Raw genomic sequence first — 27,059 nt, forward strand, 5'->3', positions numbered from 1 at the left:
GGAGAATGACCAGCATCACTTTGCTAGCAGCACTAGGGACTCATTGCAACGTAGTACTACTCTATCCAGGAAACACCCAAGAGACATTTTTGCAGGGGAAGTACATCTCCCTTGGAAGGGGGGAAACACTTCTCTGCACCGTTACTGCTCTTCTCTTTAAGCCTCTGCAAGAATGTTACAGAAAAATCATAGGATTTTTTTTTTACCTCAGAAAATCATTTTGAAGTTTGATTACTGCAGGCTTGTGGCGATGAACAGTTTGATAGGGTTACTGGGAGGAGATGCAGAGGCCTCCACTGATCTAGTACCTGCCAGTATCTGCAGGATTCCTACTCTGTACCACAGAGGATGATTGAGCAGCATTGAGAAAAACAGTCTCTGGTTCTCTCTGGAACTGCTTTTTGTCATGGACCTTGAGGGGCTCCAGTAGTAAAGGATTGGATTTTTCTTGGCAGGCGTGACACTCAAGCACAGAGGCCAGAGACATTTTGTGGCAGTTGTAGGGGGTCCTTGTGGTCTTGAAGTTCTCTTGCTGCCTGGAAAAAAAATCGACCAATGTCAGATGCTCATAAATGATTTTGGACACCGTCATGCTAAAGAGAGGGGGGTTGAAAAAAGCTCCAAATAGGGTTATTGTGAGGATTATTTGTGTCTTTCTGATGTAGCCAGAATCAAGGCACTAGGCTGTTTTCTATCATTCTCATTGCTCAGGCCTGGAAGCACTGTCTCGCTGGCACTCTCTCTGTATTTAAAACGGCTGCTAAACAACTTTGTGTGAGGTGACATCAGAAAGCAAAAGCAGGTGGGTTTGCCATCTCTTCTCTCCCCTCCGTTTCAGTCATCATTACAAAGTCATTCATCAACAATCAGCCAAGACGGCTTCTCTTAGAAATCAGCTATTGGCACACGCTTACAGTCCCTACCATTCAAATATCCCAGCAGACGTATGAAAGATGGGCTGTTGAAAGGGGGGATAAGAGAGATTGAGAGAAATTAAGTAAGAGAGAGAGAGAGAGAATTCTTAAGTTGATAAAGAGAAGCTCCCCAAGTGCTTGCTTATTTTGGTTTGATTGTGGTATGTGGAGGGCCACACTACAAACATTATTCAACATTCCTCTTTAATTGTGGAATTCTGGATGAACAGCGCGCCACATACGCAAGGGAACAATGGCTGTGAGGTCCTGCGTTTATTTTTGTAGCCCTCATGCCTGTTACCACTTAGTGTGTTTAGGAATCTGGCTAGCAGGGGACTGTGGTAGGCCGCTTGTGCTAGCTACTCTTCTCTGCAGTCCACAGACAGAGGTTCCTCTGGAAATACCAGCGATAATACTTAACACTCCCCTCTCGCCGAAGGAAATATTTTTCATTGTTTTCACAGGCCTTTGTTGTTATGCTGTTTTACGGTTATGCCAATATTTTTCATGGGATGACATTCTTACTTATGTCTGGTACTGTGCTTAACGGTATGTGAATTTCTGAGGTAAAACAACAGAAAGTATCCTTTGCGGAGAGTAAGAGGACAACATGGTCTGGACACTGACAGCTCTCTTCGAGAAATAAGCGGATGTTTGTGTTTGAAACACTAAAAAGAGACATTCGATCTCAACTCAGTTTAATTAAAAAAATGTACAGCACACAATCTCAATATGCTACATCCTATAGACATTTCTTTCCTTCCACGTAAATGGTTCTATCTAGATTTACTGACATACCTGTTGCACAGGATCTACACAGGGTGAGAAAGGAAGCCGTCATGCCTCTGGCCCAGCTTCGTCAGGGATGAAGAACAATTTGTTCCCGCTTGGCCTCTCTCTGCATGTCACTGTCTCTCTCCCTGGCACAGTGGCAGGTTAATGGTTACACACACACACACACACACACACACACACACACACACACACACACACACACACACACACACACACACACACACACACACACACACACACACACACACACACACACACACACACACACACACACACACACACACACACACACACACTCTCTCACCCCAGCCCAGCCCACTCCCTCCTGTCTTTCTCAATGAGTGTATTCTCCCAGGACCATTGAGTTGGGTGCTTTACAATCTGTCTTCTAAGCCCTGCAGCTCATAAACCAGGCCCATGTTAATGGTTTCACCATTCACCCCAGGGCATAAAACTAGCTGTTAGCACTCTCCCTTGAAAGCCGTAACACCTTTGTAAATGCACCTGTTGGTTGGTTGACCCCGGCCCAGACTGAGTTCACCTGTGTTCGTCCCCACATGTCATCAGCCGGTACTGGGTGGGATGCTGAGGTGGGGTGAGGTAGGGAGGGTGGGCCACAGAGGGGGGTGATGGATGTCAATAGGGTCATTGGGGTCAGGGTGTGGGGCGGAGAGGTGTTGAGTAAAAGTTTAAGATTGGCCTTTTCCATCTACCTCAACTAAAGAGTTAGGAAAGACAGTTGAAGTACTGTTATTGCTATCACCACCATAGTTGATTTGATTTGGAAAAACTCCCAATCAGGAGTTGATTATAATTTACATGGTTGAGATGGTACAGAAATGTCGTACAGTGGCAGTCACATGGAAAACTGTCATGTTGAAATTTACCCGACAATGACAACACATTTTGAAGGCTGTCCCACCACCTCTGAAACCCAAGTTTATGGTCATGATTGGTTGGTATGGACACACCACCAACACTATTAAGAGTGTTGGTTATAAACAGAAGAACTACAAGCACTGGAAATTATATAATGTGTTTCTAGGCTCAGGCCCTATATACTCAGTACTGTACTGTAACTCTGTAACTGTGGAAATCCCAGTTGTCTAGCTCGGGTGTCCAACCTTTGAAATCCGAGTGTCAACACTTGGTCTTATGTATGTTGTGTCTTCTTTGGAAGGTGAAAAATATATATATATATATTGATGGAGAAAAAGAGCATGAGTGTGGTAATAAAGGCAGGGATGAATGATGGCTTTAGGATCTGTGGTGTTGACCGAGCCGATGACAGGAGAGCTGAGGATTTCTTGGCTGTAACACTGCCAACTCACCACAGCGTTTCACACTCAGCAGCCCCAGACATATGTATACGAGGCACATTTATGGGCTTATATGAATTATATATGGGTGTAAATGGATGAAGTCATAATCCTCCATTTAATATGTATCAGATATACAAGCATTAACACAGCAGTTTGAGCGCTCATCACACCCCGGACTGCCTCGGAACAGATGCCTGCTGACGTCTGAATTTAGTGAAGTTACATTTTCCTTCTTTTCTCCTCTCGCCTCTTCTCTCTGAGGGTCTTCTCGCAACATCTCTTTCTAAAATCTAGATTCTCTTCCCAGGGCATGCATGCAAAGTGGAGTGTTCAAATGAATGGAAAATTCTATCTCTCTTGTGTGGCTCGTCTCTTATGAAAGTGCAAGACGAGGGGCTAGAGGCGAGGGATAGAGGATGAAGGGTAAGGGTTAAGGGTAAGCGATGAGGGGAGAGGAGCGCTGAGGGGGGTGAGACTGACCCTCAGGTCCTAATTTGGGTTATACCAGAGACAGGACATCCTTAGAGAAGGGACTTGAGTCCAGGGAATGGAGACAGGGAAGGCGGATGGAAAGAGGAAGAACCGGAAGGAGGGAGAACGCAGAAGAGAGAGGGGGAGAGACAGGGAAGTGAGAGAGCGTGTTAGAGAGGGAGAGAGACAAAGTCGATCGCATGACTGGTCCAAGACTGGCATACTCACTCCCAGGGACGACACTGGCTAAAGTGATGTCAGACAGCCACTGCTCTCTCCCCTTTCTCAACAGCCTCCCACTACATCAAGCAGTCAATTACTTTCCTACAAATCTAATCACATATGTATACACACAGAAGAGTGCAAATCCATGCAACCTGACAGACACACATGCAGCCTGGCCTGTTTTTATGCAGTCATGCTAAACCCTGCTGTTTGTGCGCCAGCCAAGGCCACAGCCTGCATCCGTCCATCCAGTCCACATCTGATGTGTGTTGTGTTGTTGTAACGAAGCCAGTGCATTAAACCTAATTGAACTCAGATCAGATGGGTTCTGATCTACAGTAGTACTGCTTTTATCTGTCGCTGACTTACTCATCTCCCCATTAAACCCCCCTGATCCTTTTCCCCCCTCATGCACGGCGGCCAAAAAGCCGGACAAATATTTTCAGAGGAAATAATGAAATTCCTGAAATTATTAGGGAGAGGGACATTATATCATGTGCTCTCTGTAGGTCTGGGCCCTGTGCGCGCCTCTGCTCTCCCATAGGCCATGGAGGACTTTTCCACTATGCCGCTCCTTTATTCCAAACATACCTGGCCCAGCCCCTGTGACAGGAACTAAACTAACACAGCATCCTTATCCTTCCTCACCTGCTGGTCCTGGAAGAGCCAGATCATCAGCAGCAGGGGGTTGTGAAACAGTTTAAGTGCGTACAGTAATTCAATTAACAATACTGACATACTTGACCAGCCCCTGAAGAACTCGTTTTTTTTTATATTGCTGGTAGACAGTACAGTTATTGATATGTGAAACCCTCAATCAGATGTAGCTACAGATCTTTTGTAAAAGATGTCCATTGACGTCAAAGGGAGCAGAAGGGTACAGCTTGTCCTCCTGTACCACACTCTAACAGCTGTGGTGTGCCATAACGACATGTACTTCCCCTATCTGCACCTCTTGGTTTGGCCCAACCTCCTATAAAGCCTTCATTATTCTGTCCCGACGCTTGACAAACCATATCCTAACATGTCATCTGCCACGATCAGTCACTCCAATTATACTTTATGACACTCCAGTGTCCTCCACTCCTCCAGTGCTATGGATGGTAGTTCAGGCTATATTTTTATCCACTAAGGAGGATGACATACTGTACTGTACCTTGGCCGGCCTGACACCAATGGTTTTTACTGCAACTTTTTACGGGCACTTTTTTTTCTTCTTCTTCCTTTTACGATGTCCTCATTTGTCATGTTTGTTGTTCACGTTTATGGCTGCCTGCTTCACCCTCGTGCTCTGTTGCCCTCCTTCCCAACTCATGGATTCTCTCCCTGATTCTGAGACCTCCCTTCCTCTTCTTCGCTTTGTGAATTTGTCACATGCTTCGTAAACAACAGGTGTAAAATGCTTACTTCTGGGTCCTTCCCAACTATGCGGAGAGAATTTTTGGGAAATAATAGAAAAATAATTGCACAAGGAATAAATACACAATGAGTAATGATAACTTGCCTATATACATGGGATACCAGTACAGAGTTGATGTGCAGGGGTACGAGATAATTGAGGTAGATATGTACATATAGGTAGAGATAAAGTGACTAGGCAACAGGATAGATAATAAACAGTAACAGCAGTGAATGTGATGAGTCAAAAGAGTTAGTACAAAAACGGTCAATACAGATAGTCCGGGTAGCTATTGGTTAACTGTTTAACTAACTATTTAGCAGTCTTGTGGCTTGGGGGTAGAAGCTGTTCAGGGTCCTGTTGGTTCCAGACTTGCTTTACTAGCCATGTGAAGCTGCTAGGGCTCTCTCAAATTAATCGTTCATGTAATTACATAAAATATAGCAGGTCAATTTTCTGCCGTCGTCTCCCCCTGTAGATATAAATGTTTTTCTCTTTGGCTGGTCGCCTATAACGCCATGGTTTAGAACCAGACATTATAGAAGGTGTATATTTTGTGATTCTTACAAACAAGAAACTCAAACATGGGTGAAATAAGGGTCAAAACGTGAAATGCAACTTGTTCTACTGCATGTTTGTCAATCTGATTCGTGATGATAAATCAGAGAGCGATGTTTTTTACTTCACCTCCAGTTGCCCTTGTCTTCACAAAAACAGCGGACAACTATGGACTGAAAAAACTCACATTTGCAACATATTACTCTCTCCTTTAAGACTTCACTGATCTTCTCAATAGGATTTGCCAAGACCAAGATCTTGGTAATTGAATAAGGGCTTTTGACATGGGCAGAGAGAAGGGGACTGACAGTTTCATGGGGTGGATTATGTGTTCTCATATGATATTCCATGTCCACCTCTTGCATAGTATTAGCCAAGCACGGTAAACACATCTTAATCAGATCTGCTCAAGGTGGGCTCTAGACTACCTACCTAAATTCTGTTTCAATCTGATCTGAAGCCTGTCTCAGCTCCAGGAATGATCTAGCTACCTCTTTTCTTAAGGGTCTATTGTTGTCAGAAATGTTAAAATTCTTCTTCAGAAATAGGAAATAACTTTGCTCCAGGGCCCATTGTAAATCTGAAGTCTTTGCTCTCAGGCACTATTGTGATGTGAAATGAACTGGCTCTCTTTCCTAGGAACTACAGTACATTGTTTAAGTATCTCTCTCTTTCTGTCTATCTCTCTGGTCTCCAGAGCATATCTGGATGTAAAGGAGCTGAAAGAGATCCTGAATCTGGATGGCTCTACTCACCTGAACGTCTTCTTTGCCAACTCGTCTGATGAAGACTTGGCTGGAGTCGCCACTTGGCCGTGGGACAAAGAAGCCTTAACACATTTGGGTAAACACACACACACACACACACACACACACACACACACACACACACACACACACACACACACACACACACACACACACACACACACACACACACACACACACACACACACACACACACACACACACACACACACACACACACCTCCTGCTCAACAGCCTCACATTGTTGATTGGGAGTAATTGCAGTCTCTCTACCTCCGCTCTGACAGGGAGGAAGGTGATAATGAAGCTGTGTGGGTCGATGAATAATGCATTGTCTCAATCCCACTCCAGCTTCCAGTACTTTCTAGTGTGAATAGGTGTTTGTCTGTGTCTGCTCTCCATTTGTAGGTGGCATTGTTCTGAACCCCTCCTTCTACGGCACATTTGGTCACAACCACACCATGATCCATGAGATCGGCCACAGTCTTGGGCTGTACCACGTGTTCCGGGGGATCTCAGAGATTGAGTCGTGTAACGATGCATGTCTGGAGACTGAGCCCTCATTGGAGACAGGAGATCTGTGTGAAGACACTAACCCCACTCCCAAGTACAAGCACTGCAGAGACCCTGAGCCTGGCAACGACACCTGCGGGCGTCGACACTTCACAAACACACCGTACAACAACTACATGAGCTATGCAGGTGAGATTGCACAGCTCACATACAAGCACAGAAACACGCACATGCACGCACACACACACGCACACATACTCATGCACTCACATTCATAAACACACATACAAACAAGTGCACACTTTATGACACAGATGAACAGGCACACACACACGATGTACGCATGCACAAACACACACACACACACACACACACACCACGCCATACAAACATGTCCAGATCGTCCAAAAACCCATCACACGCTGCACTCCCTAACTCAGGGTTGTCACTAGTTACCACGGCCACAAAGTCATAATTATCGCTAAACCTCGCCTATTTCTACAATTTCTCTTCTTAAAATCTGATTTTGAACCTAACACTAACCTGAACCAAACTGTTAACCTTATGCCTAACCCCTAACCTTAAATGAAGACCAAAAACCTACTTTTTGTTTTTATGATTGTTTACGATATAGCGACTTTGTGGCTGTGGTAACTAGGGATAACCCTCAATCAGAAATAAACACAGAGCACAAACAGATGTAGGATCTTAATTTGATCACCCTGTTGCAGGAGAACTTCCCTGCAATGCAGCAAATGTACAACTTGTAGTTTATTTGAGGTTTTAAAAGTATTCTGAAGTTTGTTATTTCCACTTTGAAATTTCAGAAATGTATCAACCCCTATTATCCACATAATCATTCACATTTCCTGTTGCTGCAGGATTATTTTCCTGCTGTAGCAAACTGTCTCAAATTGAAATTCTACATCTGTAGGAATGTCCAACCATACAGTATGCCGAACCCGAGTGTCACATATGTGTGCCTTGGCAGGTGTGGAATGTAGCAAGGACATTGCATTGGAAAAACTCACTCGATATATTCTAATGTATGTTCAGGTCATGGACCTGTAGAGACTTTAAGAATATCTCTTCTCTTAATAACATTGCTACAGACTATGTATATACCAGGCCCTGTTTTTCTATCTACTGTATGTATAAATGTACATTACTTCTTAGTGCTTCCCTAACCTTCCCCTATTGGTTAATTCAACCTTTTACCTTTAACCTGCTCTAAAAGAAAATACATTCTAAATCCCACTTAGTTTACGTTAATACATAATCTACAAGCCATCATATTAAACTGTTTCTGATCTGATCTCTTCCACGTAGATGACGACTGTACGAACTCTTTCACCTCCAACCAAGTTGCCCGGATGCACTGCTACCTGGACCTGATCTACCAGACGTGGCAGCCCGAGTCCAAGCCACCCCCTGTGCCCATGGCACCCCAAGTGGTGGAGCAAGAGCATGCCGCCATTACCCTGGAGTGGTTCCCGCCTATTTCCAGCCACTTCTACAACAGGTGAAATTAGCTTGACGAATGGGGCAGGCAGCACAATGGGGATATTTTTGCATTGACCTCCACTCTGCAAAGGACCTGGAGATATTTTGGATAAATGGGTTGACTGTCTGTTTGGATCACATCTAAATTAACACCTCTCTATTTGACTGTATATAAGTGAGTAGTACCTGCATGTCTATATGGCCTGTATTTAAATGAGGGCCAATCCAATTGGACTGTATCTGAGTGTGTTTCCATATAAACTGTATCTAAGTGAGTGTGTTTCCATATAAACTGTATCTAAGTGAGTGTGTTTCCATATAAACTGTATCTAAGTGAGTGTGTTTCCATATAAACTGTATCTAAGTGAGTGTGTTTCCATATAAACTGTATCTAAGTGAGTGTGTTTCCATATAAACTGTATCTAAGTGAGTGTGTTTCCATATAAACTGTATCTAAGTTGGTTGGTGTGCCTGTCTGTTGGTTTCCTAGAGAAGTGGGATCAGTGTGTGATAAATGCACAGAGGGCCGGGTACTGATGCAGTATGCATCCAACTCCTCGTCCCCACGACCCTGCGCCCCCTCTGGACACTGGAGCCCCCGCGAGGCCGAAGGTAAGCAGCCAGGTCATCCGTGATACAAGTCAGTATTCAACGTCCATCCATGTCTGAGGACTTCAGAAGATGACGTGGAAACCGGCAAATAGGGGCAACAGTGAGCGCTGTTACCTTCAAGTAGATTTTGGTTTTGATAGGGCATTGTGGACAGGGATGATGGATGGGTGTAAGCATATGCCTCTGATTCCAAAGGTTGCAAGTTCAAATCCAGCGATATAAATTTTTTTGTGTATTTTTGTTTTAAGCCTGTCCCAAACCTTAACCATTCGGAGTTAATGCCTAACCATAAGAATTTGGATTTAATGCCTGAACTTAATCCTAACCTTAAAAATTCAGAGTTAATGCCTTAACTTAACTTTAAACACTTCAAAATTTGATGTTTGAGAAACGTGGATGAATGTCTAATTCTGACATGAGATTGTGAGAGCTGGTAGAAGGTAAGACCACTATATCCTGGATTATTTATTACCACACATGTCGGTCTGTCTGTTTCTCTGACTGACTGGACAAACTCAGGGCCTACTGTAGCCCACTGGCTCTCATCTCTGTCTCACACAGGCCAAAACAACTTACCCACCTCATTCACATCCTCCATTCATCACTAAAACCTCTGTAAACGTCACATCTCAGTGTACTTCTCCTTACTCACTTTCCCCATTCATTTACATTTACTCGCCTGGATTCTAACCATCCTACCCCAGAACATACAGTAGCTACTGTGTACCACCCACCCTGCCTTATAAGGCATGCCCACCAACCCACCAACCCACCCACCTCCCACACCCCACACACATTGTCAATGTAACCCCACCCTGTCAATAACACACCTGAACTTCTTCCTCCTATGAATCCTCCTTCTGTAAAATCACCCCCCCTCCTTTTTCTCTAGCTGATAGTATCTTCCCCACATCATCAAATCTCACTATTCACTCTAAGCCAGTATCTTGCTTTATTTGGCTTCTGAGTCAACTCTCAAACATGCTAATCATATGGTCGCTGAGTCGAGCCCCAAAGATGCAAATGATTCATTTGAGTCACAGCCCTTGACACGAGCTGAGGGATGCAGAGGGAGTGAAAGTTGAGCCTGCGTTCATAAGGGAATGGAGATTCCGTATCCCAGAAATCCCAAACGTGGGCTCACAGCGACAGGCATGGTGGGAACTGGGGAGAGCTCTTCTCGGACCATGTCTGTAATGTAATTTTCCCCATTTGTTATCAGGGAAATTGAGGACAGCTAATGCTTCAATCAGCAGCATTCCCGAAATAGGATGTATTTTTCTCCCCCTCTCTCCCCCAGCTCTTGCAGTGGATTTTAGGGAGGTGGAATTTGGCCTTTATAAATAGTCTGCACAGCTGTGTACCTCTGACCGCTAGCTGGTTCTGGCAGCTGCAGTAGTAAGCATTGTTCAGTGTGTGTATCTGTGTGTGTATCTGTGTGTGTGTATCTGTGTCTCAGTAAATCTGCCATTATTATCATATACCAAGTCTAGTGGAAGCTAAATTCACAGCTAATAATACCTGTACATTAGGACTAGAGCAGTACTAGATCAGCAGGACTAGATCAGTCTATTCAATCTTGTCTAAATATAGAGATACGGAGGTCTTAAAACTCTCTCCTAGGTCCTCTGATAAGAAATAAACTGATAAGGAATAAATGATCCCTACTGTGTTGGTATGTTGATAGAGATGCCACGATGGCACAGTTCCCCAAGCTTCAAAGTTATTCCATTGTTATTCTGTGGTTGTGAACTCATTATAAAATGCTGCAGTCTTTCAGGGTCAGAGCTAGAGTCTGTAGAATCCAGTGAGATCTGATCAGCTTGGCAGGTGTCCGACAGCACATGGCTAATAATGAGCCCAGTGACTCATTGGGCTCGGGATCAGACGGGCGCTAGAACGGTGTGTGTGTGTGCGTGCTTGTGTGCGCCTGCGCACGTGTCTGTGTGTCTGTCTGTTTGCAAAGTCATTGCTCCACACAGGCTACAGTGTGTGTGAGAGGCATGTCTGGGCTTGTCTGCGTGCTGTGTGTAAACCTCTCTCTGATTTCCCGATTGGAAGCGCTCCATGTTAGCAAGCAGCAGATTTCCACTCCCCTGTTTACACGCCGATGCTAGTCCATCACAGGCTCCTAACAGCTGGCTTCATGTTTGTTTGTGTGTGTGTGTGTGTGTGTGTGTGTGTGTGTGTGTGTGTGTGTGTGTGTGTGTGTGTGTGTGTGTGTGTGTGTGTGTGTGTGTGTGTGTGTGTGTGTGTGTGTGTGTGTGTGTGTGTGTGTGAGCGCATTGTCTCTGCAGAAGTGACAGCTTATGGCAGTCAAGTAACCTCCACCCACAGACATCCCGTCGATGCAAGCAAGCATAATGCCAATACCATTAGTGTGTGTACATGTATGTGTGGTTGAATATGTATTGGTGTGTGTCAGTGGAGGCTGGTGAGAGGAGCTAGAGAAGGATGGGCTAATAGTAATGGCTGGAATGGAATAAATGGAACGGAGTCAAACATGTGCCTTCCATATGTTTGATGTGTTTTATACTGTTCCATTTATTCCATTCCAGCCATTACAATGAGCCCGTCCTCCCATAGCTCCTCCAACCAGCCTCCACTGATGTGTGTGTGTGTGTGTGTGTGTGTGTGCACGTGTGTGCAAGGGATGGTGGGCATGTCCAGGCATGTGTGTGTGAATGGGCATGTACAGGCGTACATGTGCGCGTTTGTGCGCGTGTGTGTGTAACACGCCTGACACCTGTCAGTCCCGTGGCTTGTGTCCTCACACCACAGGAAACCCTAGCATGGTCAGAGAGAGAGCTGGAGCACCCCTAGTAAATCTTTACTGCTCTAGACCCACAAGAAATATGGCTGGGGGAAGAGGATGAAAAAATTGAGGGAAGAAACCATGTGGAAACCACCCAAGATAGTTAAGTGAATTGCATGTGGTTCAGGAGGATTTTGCAGCTGGTTGGAACCAGGAGAGTGTGTGGATGTACGTGAAAGACCTGGGATGTGTGTGTGCAAAGTAATGCGTGCACACATGTACAGTATACAGTGCCTTACAGTATACAGTGCCTTCAAAAAGTATTCACACCACTTTACTTTTTCCACAATTTGTTGTGTTTGAAATTGATTAAATTGCGATTTTGTGTCACTGGCCTACGCACAATACCCCATAGTGGAATTATGTTTTTAGAAATATTTAGAAATTCATCAGATTTTAAAAGCTGAAATAACTTGAGTCCATAAATATTCAACCTCTTTGTTATGGCAAGCCTAAATACTTTCAGCAGTAAAAATGTGCTTAACAAGTCACATAATAAGTTGCATGGACTCACTCTGTGTGCAATAATAGTGTTTAACATGATTTTTGAATGACTGCCTCATCTTTGTACCCCACACATTATCTGTAATATTCCTCAGTCGAGCAGTACATTTCAAACACAGATTCAACCACAAAGACCAGGGAGGTTTTCCTCACCTCGCAAATAAGGGCATCTATCGGGGGATGGCAAAAAAAAAAGTTAAATCGACATTAAATATCCCTTTGAGCATGGTGAAGTTATTATTTACACTTTGGATGGTGGATCAATACACCCAGTCAGCACAAAGATACAAGCGTCCTTCCTAACTCAGTTGCCGGAGAGGAAGGAAACCGCTCATGGATTTCACCATGAGGCCAATGGTGACTTTAAAACAGTTACAGAGATTAATGGCTGTAATAGGACAAAACTGAGGATGGATCAACAGCATTGTAGTTAATCCACAATACTAACCTAAATGACAGAGTGAAAAGAAGGAAGCCTGTACAGAAAAAGTTCCCAAAATGTGGTTGAGGGAATTTCCAAAATCCCCCCCACTCCCCAAAATATACATATACAAAAATATATACATATTATAATATCGTGTTTGTATCTCCATATCATTGTAATGTTGTTAACCTTCAAAATCGAAATTAAATTATTCAAATATAAAATTATACTAGAGAGCGCATTTAGATCATGGGCTGCACTTGACTGTTGGACTTCAAATCAAATTGTATTGGTCACATACACATGTTTAGCAGATGCTATTGCGGGTGTAGCAAAATGCTTGTGCTTCTAGTTCCAACAGTGCAACAATATCTAACAAGTAATATCTAACAATTTCACAACAAATACCTGATACTCACAAATCTAAGTAAAGTAATGGAATTAAAAATATATAAATATATGGATGGGCAATGTCATTGCGGAATAGGCTAAGATACAATAGATAGTAAAGAATACAGTATATACATATGAGATGAGTAATGCAAGACACTGACTAGTATATCATTTATTATAGTGGGCAATGATTTCAAGTCTGTATATATAGGCAGCAGCCTCTCTGTGCTAGTGATGGCTATTTAACAGTCTGATGGCCTTGAGATAAAAGCTGTTTTCAGTCTCTCGGTCCCAGCTTTGATGCACCTATACTGACCTCACCTTCTGGATGATAGTGGGGTGAACAGGAAATATCTCAGGTGGTTGTTGTCCTTGGTTATCTTTCTGGCCTTCCTGTGACATCGGGTGCTGTACGTGTCCTGGAGGGCAGGTAGTTTGCCCCCGGTGATGTGTTGTGCAAACCGCACTACCCTCTGAAGAGCCCTGCTGTTGTGGGCGGTGCAGTTGCCGTACCAGGCGGTGATACAGCCCGACAGGATGCTCTCAATTGTGCATCTGTAAAAGAGGGTTTTAGGTGCCAAGCCAAATTTTATCCGCCTCTTAAAGTTGAAGAGGCGCTGTTGCGCCTTCTTCACCACATTGTCTGTTTGGGTGGACCATTTCAGTTTGTCAATCATATGTACGCCGAGGAACTTAAAACTTTCCACCTTCTCCACTGTTGCCCTGTCGATGTGGATAGGGGGGTAAACCACACGCTATTGCAGAGACTTTGATATTACTGGCTGTAGTTGATATGGTGAAAACAATGTGTGGTGAGGCAGAGGCTCACATATTGATGTGACCCTTGTCAGATAATACTGTTAAAGGAAGAATTTATGCTATTGCTAACAATCAAGACTGAACGACTCAAAATTTCCCCAGTTTAAGCTCTCCAAATGGACGTTTGCTGTGAGGGCCGAGATGCACATGCATTGACTTTTGTTCGCTATACATGAGGGAATGCTATTCATGAGGACACATTGTTCTGTCTCACATTTCCGGAGCATGAAACGGCACAAGGGATGTTCAGTGTGCTGCGTGGCTATATTGATGAAAAACAGATTCCATGGGATTGAATGGTGGGCTTTTGCACAGTTGGGGCTCCATCTATAGAGGACGGTGGGCAGGCCTCTGCACTCTAGTTATGAATGTGTCTCCCTCTGCCATATGGACGCATTGTATGATACACGGAGAGCAAGTGGCGGCAAAAGAGCTGAGAACAGAACTCTGAGATATACTGCAGCAGGTAACTTTGATTGTAAACTACATTAAACTACATCCACTGCGCACACGCCTGTTCGCAAAACTAGTTGGAGATATGGGATCAGAGCATTGAGAGAGGAACTGTTGTCATTATCAATGGATGTAAAGAAAAACAGACTTAGTTGACTTTCTTTGTAATGTAAAGAAAATGTCTCCTTGCGTATGTAACAGACATATTTGGGAAACTGAACGAACTGAACGCAAGCATGCACGGGAAATACAAAAACATTCTACAGGTGTGTGACCGAATCAGTGAATTCAGAGGAAAGAACTCTTATTGGAGAGAGAGTCTTTCAAAAGCGAACCATGCCCCCTTTCCTCGGCTGTGCAGGTTTCGAACAGAAAACAGCATCAGTAAGTGTCCCACACGAGTGATGATTGCTCACCTCCAACACTTGGAAGACCACTTTGGGACCTACTTCCCAATCCGTTTGACTGTGATCCTGGCCCAGTTGACATTCCAGTAAGTGAAATTGAACTGCTGATTGAGCTGTCATGTGACCGAATGCTGCAGACAACACGTTCACGAGTCACTATGGAGGAGTTTTGGTTCCTGACACAAACGGAATACCATAACTGGGAATTCGGAAACATCCGACTTTATTGCGTTCAAGACAGCTGGGAACTTGGGGAAAAAAAGAGATCAGACTGGGAAAAATTGTATTGAACGGTCATCCAACTCGGGAACTCTGGCCTCTTTCTAGAGCTCTGACTTTCCGACCTGAAGATCACTGACGTCATGATTTGAACTCATATTTTTTGAGTTCCCAGTTGTCTTGAAAGCACCATAAAACTCATGGTATCCTTCACATCTGTGTGAAGCTGGATTCAGTGCTCTGTCTTGTCTGCATTGAAACCAAATATCAAGCCAGGTTGGATGTGACAGCAGAGATGAGGTGCACACTGTCAACCACACCCACAGACTTTGAGAACCTCCGACACGACATGCTTCAAGCACACCCATCTCATTAGTGGTGGTGAGATAATATACATAATGTCAAACTAATTTGCTATTGACTGTCATAGCCCCACAGTAAAAGTATGTGATGGTGAGTTGAGAAAACAATCAGAAGTACTGTTAGAATGTTTTTTTAAATTGACTGCCATAGCCCCAAATAATCATTGGCTGTTAATTAGGCCTACATAATTTTTTTTCACATGGTTGGGGTTGCAAAAATTTTAAGATATCAAAATGGCATCGTGGGCCAAAAAAGTTTAGGAACCCCAGCTGTGTAGAAAAAAAATATTCCAAAACATGCATCCTGTTTGCAATAAGGCACTAAAGTTAAACTGAAAAAAAAGAAAACCTAGTTCAGTCTGTTTTCCAACAGACACTACGAGACAAATTCACCTTTCAGCAGGACAAGAACCTAAAACACAAGGCCAAATATATACTGGAGTTGCTTAGCAAGAGGACATTGAATGTTCCTGAGTGGCCTAGTTACAGTTTTAACTTAAATTGGCTTGAAAGTCTATGACAAGACTTGAAAATGGCTGTGTAGCAATGATCAAGAAACAACTTGAAAGAGCTTGAAGAATTAAAACAATTATAATGTGCAAATATTATACAATCCATGTGTGCAAAGCTCTTAGAAACGTACCTAGAAAGACGTACAACTGCAATTGCTGCCAAAGATGATTCTAACATGTAGGAGTATGAATACCTATGTAAATGAGATATCTCTGTAATTTTATGAATTTGCAAAAATGTCTTAAAACATGTTTTACTTCGTCATGATGGGGTATTGTGTGTAGATGGGTGAACCATTTTTTTTGGTATACATTTTATTCAGGTTGTAACACAACAAAATGTGGAATAAGTCAGGGGGTATGAACGGCACTGTAGGTGTCTGTTTGTGTCTGTGTGTGTATTTGTGTGTGTATTTGTGCGTGTATGTGCTGCTGCACTGAGCCGTGCATCGCTAAAGTGTTCCTGTCTGACTCTGGCCCAGATGTCGGGCCATGCTTTCATTAGCATCGCCCTCCTTTGAAGGCGGGGCAGTGTCAAGCCTCGCTGCATTATGTGATACCATGTGTTTGTGTGTGAGTATTTGGTGTGTGTGTGCTCTCGCTGTCTGTCTGGGAGAACAGGGGTTACATTCATTGGTCTCTGCTCCATTGCTGCCAGGGCTGCACACTGCAGGGACTCAGGGTCACAGAGTTCAGACACAAAGTACCTAAAGAGAAAGAGCAGCTTCCCCTGCTTCATCTCAACTAGCACTTTATGATGGTCATGAGATAATGATTTGTGGATGGAGGGCTATTGGATATGCGCAGCCATGCACGTACTGTACACTCACTTATTCTGGAGAATGTCAATCCTTGGAGCGCGCTACCTGATCTTAAGCGATACTGCCTTAAAGTGATACTTTGTGATTTTGGCAATGAGGACATGTATCTACTTCCCCAGAGTCATATGAACCATTTTTATGTATCTGTGTGTAGTATGAAGGAAGTTATAGGTACAGTAGTTTCGCAAGCCAATACTAACTAGTGTTAGTACAACGACTGGAAGTCTATGGGTATCTGCTAGCATGCCAAATACCAAATTATCTCTTTAAGGCGTTCCAGAGTTGCACTATATAAAAGCATCCGCACACCAGGACAAGTTTATTTCTTTTTTTACATTGGGATGTTGAGTGGAGGCCAACGAGGTTTGATCTGGAATAGAAGGAGAGGAGCAGTGGATGTGTGCTGAAGGAAATATGAGGAAAGTCCCCAGGCGAGGGAGAAGAGAGGCGCTGGATTGTCAGTGTCACCTCCTCTCCTTTAGACCCGTCTGCTTTCCCCATCACTCTCTCTTCTCACCACGTTCTCCATTCCTCACCCCTGTCACCCACGCCAACTGTTTACACTGCAGATATCATATGCAGAGAGATGGAATAAATTACTGACTGACATTTATTGGCCTTCAAGACAATTTCTATGTATTTACATTTACATTTACATTTTAGTCATTTAGCAGACGCTCTTATCCAGAGCGACTTACAGTAGTGAATGCGTACATTTCATACATTTTTTTTTTTTTTTCTGTATTTTTTTGTGTTGTATAACCTAAGAACAAATTCTTACTTACAATGATTACTTACAATGATGGCCTACACCGGCCAAACCCTAACCAGGACAACGCTGGGCCAATTGTGGCCGCCCTATGGGACACCCGATCCCGGCCGTTGTGATACAGCCCGGAATCGAACCAGGGTCTGTAGTGATGCCTTTAGCACTGCGATGCAGTGCCTTAGACCGCTGCGCCACTCGGGAACCCGACACTGTACTAGAGGAAGTTCTTGAAGATTGACTGCTATGAGGGATCGCTTGATTGATTAATTGATCAATTGACACCATATGGCTGTCAAGGGACAAAATACAAGTGAGCAAGACATATTTCCATTGTGGTTACTCTCATGCCCTCTAGTTAGGGGTCATGGCATGAATTGATGTTTGCAAAAATGGGTGGCTGTGGCCATTAAAGTGGAGGACAACGGTTACTTCAGTCCAAGTCAGTCAGTCTGTTGTGTATGCTATCGAGAGTGTGACACACGAAGGAGAGGCAGGCCCCTTTCTTAGAAAGCAGAGTGCGTGCCCGGACATATCCCTCTATGTTTATCCATCCGTATCCCAGTCAATTCCAGTCCCCTTTTCCCAGCGCTCCACGACTCTACACCGTCTGATTCCCACATAATGCCGAAGGGCCCTGGCACACAGACACAGTGCTCCACATTCAACCCTACTGCAATTAAGCTGGAATTCCGCCCAATGTCTCTTTCCCCCTTTCCTTGAACGAGAGCTCTCCTAGACAGGCTAATACCCCGGTGGGATTAGCTAATCAAGTGAGAAAGCAAGGCCTCTTATTCAAAGGCCAGGTTTGGATTGTCTGATCACCCTTGGGGCCTTTCAGCAGCCTGGGAGGCAAGGCTAGGTCAAACGTTTCAGAGCTGTTTATATACCAGCGAGTAGATTTAACCTTAATGAAAAATTCAGATGAGAAGTCATTGCAGGTGCTGTTTTAGTTGGATTTGAAAGATAAAATCTGTAATACTTAAAATTAGTGTACTGATAAGTTTACAGTGTTGAAAAATAGACTTGGGTCTTGCCAAGGATTCATATAATCTTTATACATGTCCATCCTGTCTCATCGTAAATCTCTAACCTCTGGCATCCGTAGTAGGAGTTCCAAAGCAGGAGGACAGCCCACCATAACAGCTGACGTTACAACACATTGTCAGTGGCTAAAACTCCTTTCCTCAAAATGTAAATGAAAAACTCACCAGAGAGAGAGAGAGAGAGAGAGAGAGAGAGAGAGAGAGAGAGAGGCTGGGTACAAACTGTAAGTGCATCTCTGTTCCGCAGTTTCTTTTCTGTCCTTTTTTCAAAGTGACCTCTATTCTGGCCACACACACACTTATAATACATGTGTTAAGATAATGTGGCCTGAAAACCGAATTCGCTGCTCACTTGATTAAACACTGGAATTCTGTGCAGTGCCCAGAAATGAGGTTAGCAAATGGGTTTTGTTGGTTGCCAGTTTGGAAGTGCACAAAAGGAAAACAGGGAGAACACAGTGTCTGCGGCACTGGCTTCTCAAAGCACTTGATGAATGTTGGTGTACGTCACTCTGGATAATACAAGGTATCTGTGGACTCCAAATATGGCTGGAGGAGCGCTGTTTGGGGTTGTAATGACCGACGCTAAAGTGAGAACCCTGTGCAGGGCCCCTCTCAGTAGGAACACACCTCAGTCTGCAGCTAGTCTGCTGCCTCCCCTGCTTTACTGGCAATGAACTCAGTCCGCTGTCTGCCGCGTATAGTCCATTGCTGAGAAAAGTCAACAGCTCATTCAGCCCTGATACTTCACTGACCTCATCCATGTGTAGTCAGTCAGACCACTGTTCCAAATGCGTTGTTCTACAGAAGTGGTATAAATTTTGTCCTATTTCTCCCCAACTTTCAGCACACATCTTCCAACAAACAATAATCAATCAATCAATCAAATGTATTTAGTTTGCCCTTTTTACATTACATTTAGCCCTGTCACAAAGTGCTGTTCAGAAACCCAGCCTAAAACCCCAAACAACAAGCAATGCAGATGTAGAAGCACGGTGGCTAGGAAAAACTCCCTAGAAAGGCCAGAACCTAGGAAGAAACCTAGTGAGGAACCAGGCTCTGAGGAGTGGCCAGTCCTCTTCTGGCAGTGCCGGGTGGAGATTATAACAGAACATGGCCAAGATGTTCAAACGTTCATAAATGACCAGCATGGTCAAATAATAATAATCACAGTGGTTGTAGAGGGTGCAACAGGACAGCACCTCAGGAGTAAATGTCAGTTGGCTTTTCATAGCCGATCATTCAGAGTTAGAGTCCAAAAGAGCAGCGGGACAAGGTAGCACGTCCAGTGAACAGGTCAGGGTTCCATAGCCGCAGTTAGAACAGTTGAAATTGGAGCAGCAGAATGACCCGGTGGACTGGGAACAGCAAGGAGTCATCAGGCCAGATAGTCCTGAGGCATGGTCCTAGGACTCGGGTCCTCTGAGAGAAGAAAGAGAGAGAATTAGAGGGAGCATACTTAAATTCACACAGGACACTGGATGAGACAGGAGAAATACTCCAGATATATAACAGACTGACCCTAGCCCCCCGACACATAAACTATTACAGCATAAATACACAGATGTAGGATCCTTTTATTTTTTTTGGGGGGGGGCATCCACCACCACCACCCGACCTCTTCGGGGGAGAAATGTCCTCAGACGTAGGATAATCCTGCAGCAACAGAAATTGTGAATTATAATCCATGGACATTTTTGTAAGGGTTGATACATTTTTTGTTACGGCAAATCTAGTCTGAAATTTCAAAGTGGGAATTACATCCATTATAAGTCTTTTTTTAACTCAAATACACTACAAGTTTGCAACAAAATAGTGAGAAAATTAAGCTACTACATCTGTATACTACTTACACACTTTGTTTGTATTGCACATTTGACACATTTACCTGAATTCCTTACCACCCCTCTAAATGTGTCACTACTGAAACATAGTGAAAGAGTTGCGGTAGAGGGAGAACCATGCATAGTAGTGATCATTCTGATTAACCTTCTATTACACATACATTTTATAAATGTTATTTGCATACCAAATTCCCAAAATAGTCAAAACATGATTTTTAACCTGATTTTCAAAATCTTTCAATTGAATTTAGAGAAATATAATCTCTATTGTTCTTGTAAAAATGTTCAGTGTTGATTGTATGAATCTAAAACTTGTTGATTGATTGAATTTCTCATATAGTGCGAATGACTTTGTGCTATATGAATTTAAGATTGTTTGTCATTGCCTTGGATTGAATTAGAACATTTGATAATATTAATAAATGTCCTAGATTTGGAGACTTACTTGTGGGCGGGACAGCAATTCACACCACTTCTGTAGAATCCCCCATATACACATTATACCATTTCACCCAACTAGGGGTTCAGCTACAGCACACTCTATACTCAGATCTATACTCTAGCTCTTCCCTGCCTGCAAACAAATTCAAACAATCACACATGATGCTCATGTTTGCAAATGCAATGACTTAACCTTTGATTTCTGGTGTATTTATTTTTGTCTGATATGTGTTTGTTGTGTCTGTTGCGTGTGTATTGCTTCTATAGTTGCCTGGCTGTACCACCTATGCTCCATCCTCTCAGGATACTACCTTTCTGTACTGCCTATCATCACCATCTCCCAATAACTGCCAGATCCCTACATTTGTTTTGCTGAATTGTTTATTTTGTTTTTAAAGTAAATGAAAAGTGCTATATCAAATAAATACACGTATTATTATAAGTTGTGTCTGATCAGCTGGGTCCCTGTCCTTTTGACCCCCAGGACCTCCAGACGTGGAGCAGGCATGTGAGCCCAGCGTGCGTACCTGGAGCCCCAACGCCGGCATCGAGCAGTGGGTCGTGGGGCTGTCTGAGTGCCCCCTGCAGGGTTGCATGCTCCAGCTGGTGTTCCCCCACCCACTTGTGCCCGACTCCCTCACCGTGTGGGTCACCTTCTTCAGCCCTGAGGAGATGGCCCTTCCCGCCATCCACAACATCTTGCTCCTGACCGTCAGTGGAAACAACCTCTCGTTGGGTCCTAGTAACGTGTTCTGTGATGCGCCGCTGACGCTGAAGCTGGACGTGGAGGAAGAGGTGTACGGCGTGCAGTTCTTCACCATGGAGCAGCATCTGGAGATTGATGCCACCCTACTGGCGTCCAAGCCCGACTGCCCGCTGTGCCGTCACTGCAAGCCACTCATCCACCGACTGCTGCGTCAGCCACCATTCTCCCATACCCCCCATGGCGTGCTGTTGAACGACCCTGCCAGGCGATACACTGACAGGTGAGAGACTAGACTAGGGTGGTTGGCTGTTTACTGTCAGTTACACGTGACTTTGAATGCGTTGACTGTGTGGGTTGTACTGTATAGGCCTGGTGTAGGTTAATGATACCTCAGGATTGCTGCGTTCTCTGCATAATACGTGAGAAATTGCAGAGTAAGCTTTATCTCGTCACACTGCCAATTAATCTGATCCCAAGCCCAATCTCCTCATTGACCCTGTGTCGGGGGAAAACACTCTTATTTTTGCACTAAGTTGTTCTTGGTCAGGGGGTGAACGGAGCCAAAGTTAATATGCTGAGGCGAGCACTGCAGCTGCAGGAAAATTTAGCCTGGGCCTGCAAGCCTGCCTGCCTGCCTGTCTGTCTGCTTGCCTGCCCGCCTGTCTGTGTCCAGAAGGGCAGCTGATGTGGTCTTCCTGGCCCAGGCTCTGTCTACCCCAGCCAGGCACCAGGGATCTGGGCTGTGGGCTCTGTATATCTCCCCTCTAGAATGGGCCTAAGCCTACCTCCCCGCTCTCTGGCCAGCCCAGCCCTGGGCGGAGTGATATTTAGCACCGGTATAACTAAATGTTTTTGACTATTTTGACAAATTGAGAAATGTTTGGTAGTTAATTGTGTTTTGGGGTCAGAAGAAATTACTTTTAAAATCCCAAATTAGAAACCTCCATGAAAATGTCTCCTATAAATATAAGTGTCATGATGTTTCAATGTGTTCTTTTGAAAGACCCTCAGGCATATTAGTGGGCCATCACCAGTTTGGTGGTTTCAAATCCACTGCCCAGCATCCATTTCTCAAGTCAAAGGTCATTCATTGATAGCCACATTAGTTTTTTTCCAAGTTCCATGGAGTTGCTGGGGAAAACAAATGTCTTGTTGATGGCATTATCTGTGCACAGTAGAGTTTTGTGCTTTGCTTACATGGAATGTGGTGACTAGATAAAGGTAGAACTTTCTGTGGCATTGCCATGTGTTGTGCCATTTTACTTTCATGCTGTCAGCGTGGTTCACATGAGAAGGAAAATGGGTGAAAAGACACGATAGGGTGAGTATACCTGTTATGCAAGATAAAGAGGGTGTTAATGCACTAGCCTACATAGTCAGTGTTTTCTGTAAGTACATGGAGTAGCCAGCCAAATAGAAAAAGTTGTTAGTTGTTTTGGATATCCTCTAGGCCTATATGATCAGGAATATTTTAGTAAGATAACCTTTTTAACATTAAATCTGTTTTCTCTTGAGATTAAAGTTATATTAAAGTTTTACTGCAAGATTTTAATTGCCACGATCATGTTTGTTTGTCAAATTATGTATTTTATTAGCTCTGCTGCTGTGGACAATTAGGGTAAGGAAACCAATGTGTCATTTTGTAATTTGGGTGAACTATCCCTTTAAAAGTTTGGCCTGTTAATCAATCACTGTTGGTTGAATTGTCAGGGGAGGGGGCAGGATGTTTGTGGGTCACAGAGTTATTAGGGTTTCAGACCTCTCAATCAATCACAGTGGGTGGGACTTTGAGGTAAGGAGGTAGATTAGTGATCTAGTTAGAAACACTAGTCAAGTCTACTTATTGTGGCAAAAACAAAATCTAGTGGACTCTTTCATTGTTGTTTATTGGGCCAAAAACCTAAGAAAAAATGTTGTGTTCTGTCAAGTAAACATGGATTCCCTGTTGAGAAACGATATCGAATTGCACGAAAATGTTTTCTTTAAATGTTCAGGGGGAGGACCCCCAGATCTCTTGCTAGATTGTGCAACGCCATTTATATACATGAATAGATCCACAGGTATGATTGAATAATGAAGCAAGTGTTAAACATGGGCTTTGCTACACAGAAATCAGCAGTTGACTACTCCATTGTCGGCTCTTTAATCAAATCAGTAGGCCTATATCAATATCGTTAATAATACCATGTAACTATTATGACATTAGCTTTTATAACCTTCAATCTGTTTTCTTTTATCATACTTTGGACCAGAATGTCTCCACTACCTATTGTTCCTGCAGTGAGGATTCAACATCTTTATCGAATTTTTTTAATCATTTATCTGCAAATAATTACCAAAAACAGTAGTAACCTACCAGTATGCAAATTAACGACTCTCACACCGATGCGATTTGGTTCCGTTCACCTAAAAGATCCATTAAAAAATAGCCGTTCGTTCGCGAACAACCCATCGCAAGTCTAACCTAATGAGTCACTTTAGCTGTCACTGGCAAGTCTCGACATGGGCTTCGAATCTTAGGAAAATACAAACACGATCTTTGGTTTACTTGTCCCGATGCGATACCATAGACATATAACTACGTTGTATGATTTATGAATAGCAAAGAGATATACAGTTGAAGTCGGATGTTTACATACACCTTAGCCAAATACACTGCTCAAAAAAATAAAGGGAACACTTAAACAACACAATGTAACTCCAAGTCAATCACACTTCTGTGAAATCAAACTGTCCACTTAGGAAGCAACACTGATTGACAATACATTTCACATGCTGTTGTGCAAATGTAATAGACAACAGGTGGAAATTATAGGCAATTAGCAAGACACCCCCAATAAAGGAGTGGTTCTGCAGGTGGGGACCACAGACCATTTCTCAGTTCCTATGCTTCCTGGCTGATTTTTTGGTCACTTTTGAATGCTGGCGGTGCTTTCACTCTAGTGGTAGCATGAGACGGAGTCTACAACCCACACAAGTGGCTCAGGTAGTGCAGCTCATCCAGGATGGCACATCAATGCGAGCTGTGGCAAGAAGGTTTGCTGTGTCTGTCAGCGTAGTGTCCAGAGCATGGAGGCGCTACCAGGAGACAGGCCAGTACATCAGGAGACGTGGAGGAGGCCGTAGGAGGGCAACAACCCAGCAGCAGGACCGCTACCCTCGCCTTTGTGCAAGGAGGAGCAGGAGAAGCACTGCCAGAGCCCTGCAAAATGACCTCCAGCAGGCCACAAATGTGCATGTGTCTGCTCAAACGGTCAGAAACAGACTCCATGAGGGTGGTATGAGGGCCCGACATCCACCGGTGGGGGTTGTGCTTACAGCCCAACACCGTGCAGGACGTTTGGCATTTGCCAGAGAACACCAAGATTGGCAAATTCGCCACTGGCGCCCTGTGCTCTTCACAGATGAAAGCAGGTTCACACTGAGCACATGTGACAGACGTGACAGAGTCTGGAGACGCCGTGGAGAACGTTCTGCTGCCTGCAACATCCTCCAGCATGACCGGTTTGGCGGTGGGTCAGTCATGGTGTGGGGTGGCATTTCTTTGGGGGGCCGCACAGCCCTCCATGTGCTCGCCAGAGGTAGCCTGACTGCCATTAGGTACCGAGATGAGATCCTCAGACCCCTTGTGAGACCATATGCTGGTGCGGTTGGCCCTGGGTTCCTCCTAATGCAAGACAATGCTAGACCTCATGTGGCTGGAGTGTGTCAGCAGTTCCTGCAAGTGGAAGGCATTGATGCTATGGACTGGCCCGCCCGTTCCCCAGACCTGAATCCAATTGAGCACATCTGGGACATCATGTCTCGCTCCATCCACCAACGCCACGTTGCACCACAGACTGTCCAGGAGTTGGAGGAGATCCCTCAGGAGACCATAATAAGATTATTTCTTTCATTCAGATCTAGGATGTGCTGTTTAAGTGTTCCCTTTATTTTTTTGAGCAGTATACATTTAAACTCAGTTTTTCACAATTCCTGACATTTAATCCTAGTAAAATGTCCCTGTCTTAGGTCAGTTAGGATCACCACTTTAGTTTAAGAATTATTATCTCAGAATAATAGTAGAGAGAATAATTTATTTCAGATTTTATTTCGTTCATCACATTCCCAGTGGGTCAGAACTTTGCATTCACTCAATTAGTAATTGGTAGCATTGACTTTAAATTATTTAACTTGGGTCAAACGTTTCGGTAAGCCTTCCAAAAGCTTCCCACAATAAGTTGGGTGAATTTTGGCCCATTTCTCCTGACAGAGCTGGTGTAACTGAGTCAGGTTTGTAGGCCTCGTTGCTCACACACGCTTTTTTAGTTCTGCCCACAAATTTTCTATAGGGTTGAGGTCAGGGCTTTGTGATGGCCACTCCAGTACCTTGACTTTGTTGTCCTTAAGCCATTTTGCCACAATTCTGGAAGTATGCTTGGGGTCATTGTCCATTTGGAAGACCCATTTGCGACCAAACTTTAACTTCCTGACTGATGTCTTGAGATGTTGCTTCAATATACCCACACACTTTTCCTACCTCATGATGGCATCTATTTTGTGAAGTGCACCAGTCCCTCCTGCAGCAAAGCAGCCCCACAACATGATGCTGCCACCCCCGTGCTTCACGGTTGGGATGGTGTTCTTCAACTTGCAAGCCTCCCCCTTTTTCCTCCAAACATAACGATGGTCATTATGGCCAAACAGTTCTGTTTTTGTTTCATCAGACCAGATGACATTTCTCCAAAAAGTATGATCTTTGTCCCCATGTGCAGTTGCAAACTTTAGTCTAGCTTTTTTATGGGTCCTTTCAATGTTAGTCTACACCTGTTGTTTACAAAGCATGTAACAAATGAAATGTGATTTGACGTGGAAGGTTGGACTGATCAGGGGTAATTAGGGACTGGATGTTAACAAAAAGTTAGCATCATTCTATATATATGCTATATTTTATCATTACACAACTTTTAAGGAGTAGGGTATTTGATGCAAGGGTATTTGGTGAAACATATGAGAATACTTTTCCATTTGATAAAATTAGCCTACATTATCACGTTCTCTTGCTCGCTCGAGAAAAGTAATTTGTCCTGGCTTGCAAATGAAATCCCCTGCATCCTTTTCTAAATGATTTTCATTAGTCTACCGATTTGAAAATGTAAATGTAGGCTAATTATGAATGTAATAATAGCATATTTGATCTTCCCCATTGAAAAATTGGACAGTGAGCATAAATTGCATTTCAATAGATGTATGCATCAGTACCTAAGCTATCAATTATATCTGCAACGATAATGACTTTACAAGGATAGGTTCATTGTCAGCTGGCTACTGTAGGAAAGTTATACGTCATCCATATGTGTCATCCTGTGGTTGTTATGTTGCACACTATATTTACATTTTAGCCACTTAGCATACGCTCTTATGCAGAGCAACTTACTGGAGCAATTAGGGTTAACGCACTAGTCTTTC

At 43.7% G+C, this 27,059-nt stretch overlaps 1 protein-coding gene across 4 annotated transcripts in view; it reads left to right on the top strand.

Annotated features, from left to right (window-relative positions):
- The window catches only part of LOC106563270 (pappalysin-1), a 124,782-nt gene that overhangs the window by 14,679 nt on the left and 83,044 nt on the right, over positions 1-27,059 (top strand). For all 4 annotated transcript variants that reach the window (XM_014128709.2, XM_014128710.2, XM_014128711.2 and 1 more), the window contains exons 3-7: positions 6,382-6,527; positions 6,860-7,153; positions 8,294-8,486; positions 8,958-9,079; positions 21,390-21,891. In XM_014128709.2, the coding sequence (XP_013984184.2) occupies positions 6,382-6,527; positions 6,860-7,153; positions 8,294-8,486; positions 8,958-9,079; positions 21,390-21,891 (1,257 nt within the window). The remainder of the gene's footprint in view (positions 1-6,381; positions 6,528-6,859; positions 7,154-8,293; positions 8,487-8,957; positions 9,080-21,389; positions 21,892-27,059) is intronic.

This window comes from Salmo salar, chromosome ssa11 (assembly GCF_905237065.1).
Source record: "Salmo salar chromosome ssa11, Ssal_v3.1, whole genome shotgun sequence".
In the NCBI taxonomy this organism is placed as follows: Eukaryota; Metazoa; Chordata; class Actinopteri; order Salmoniformes; family Salmonidae; genus Salmo; species Salmo salar.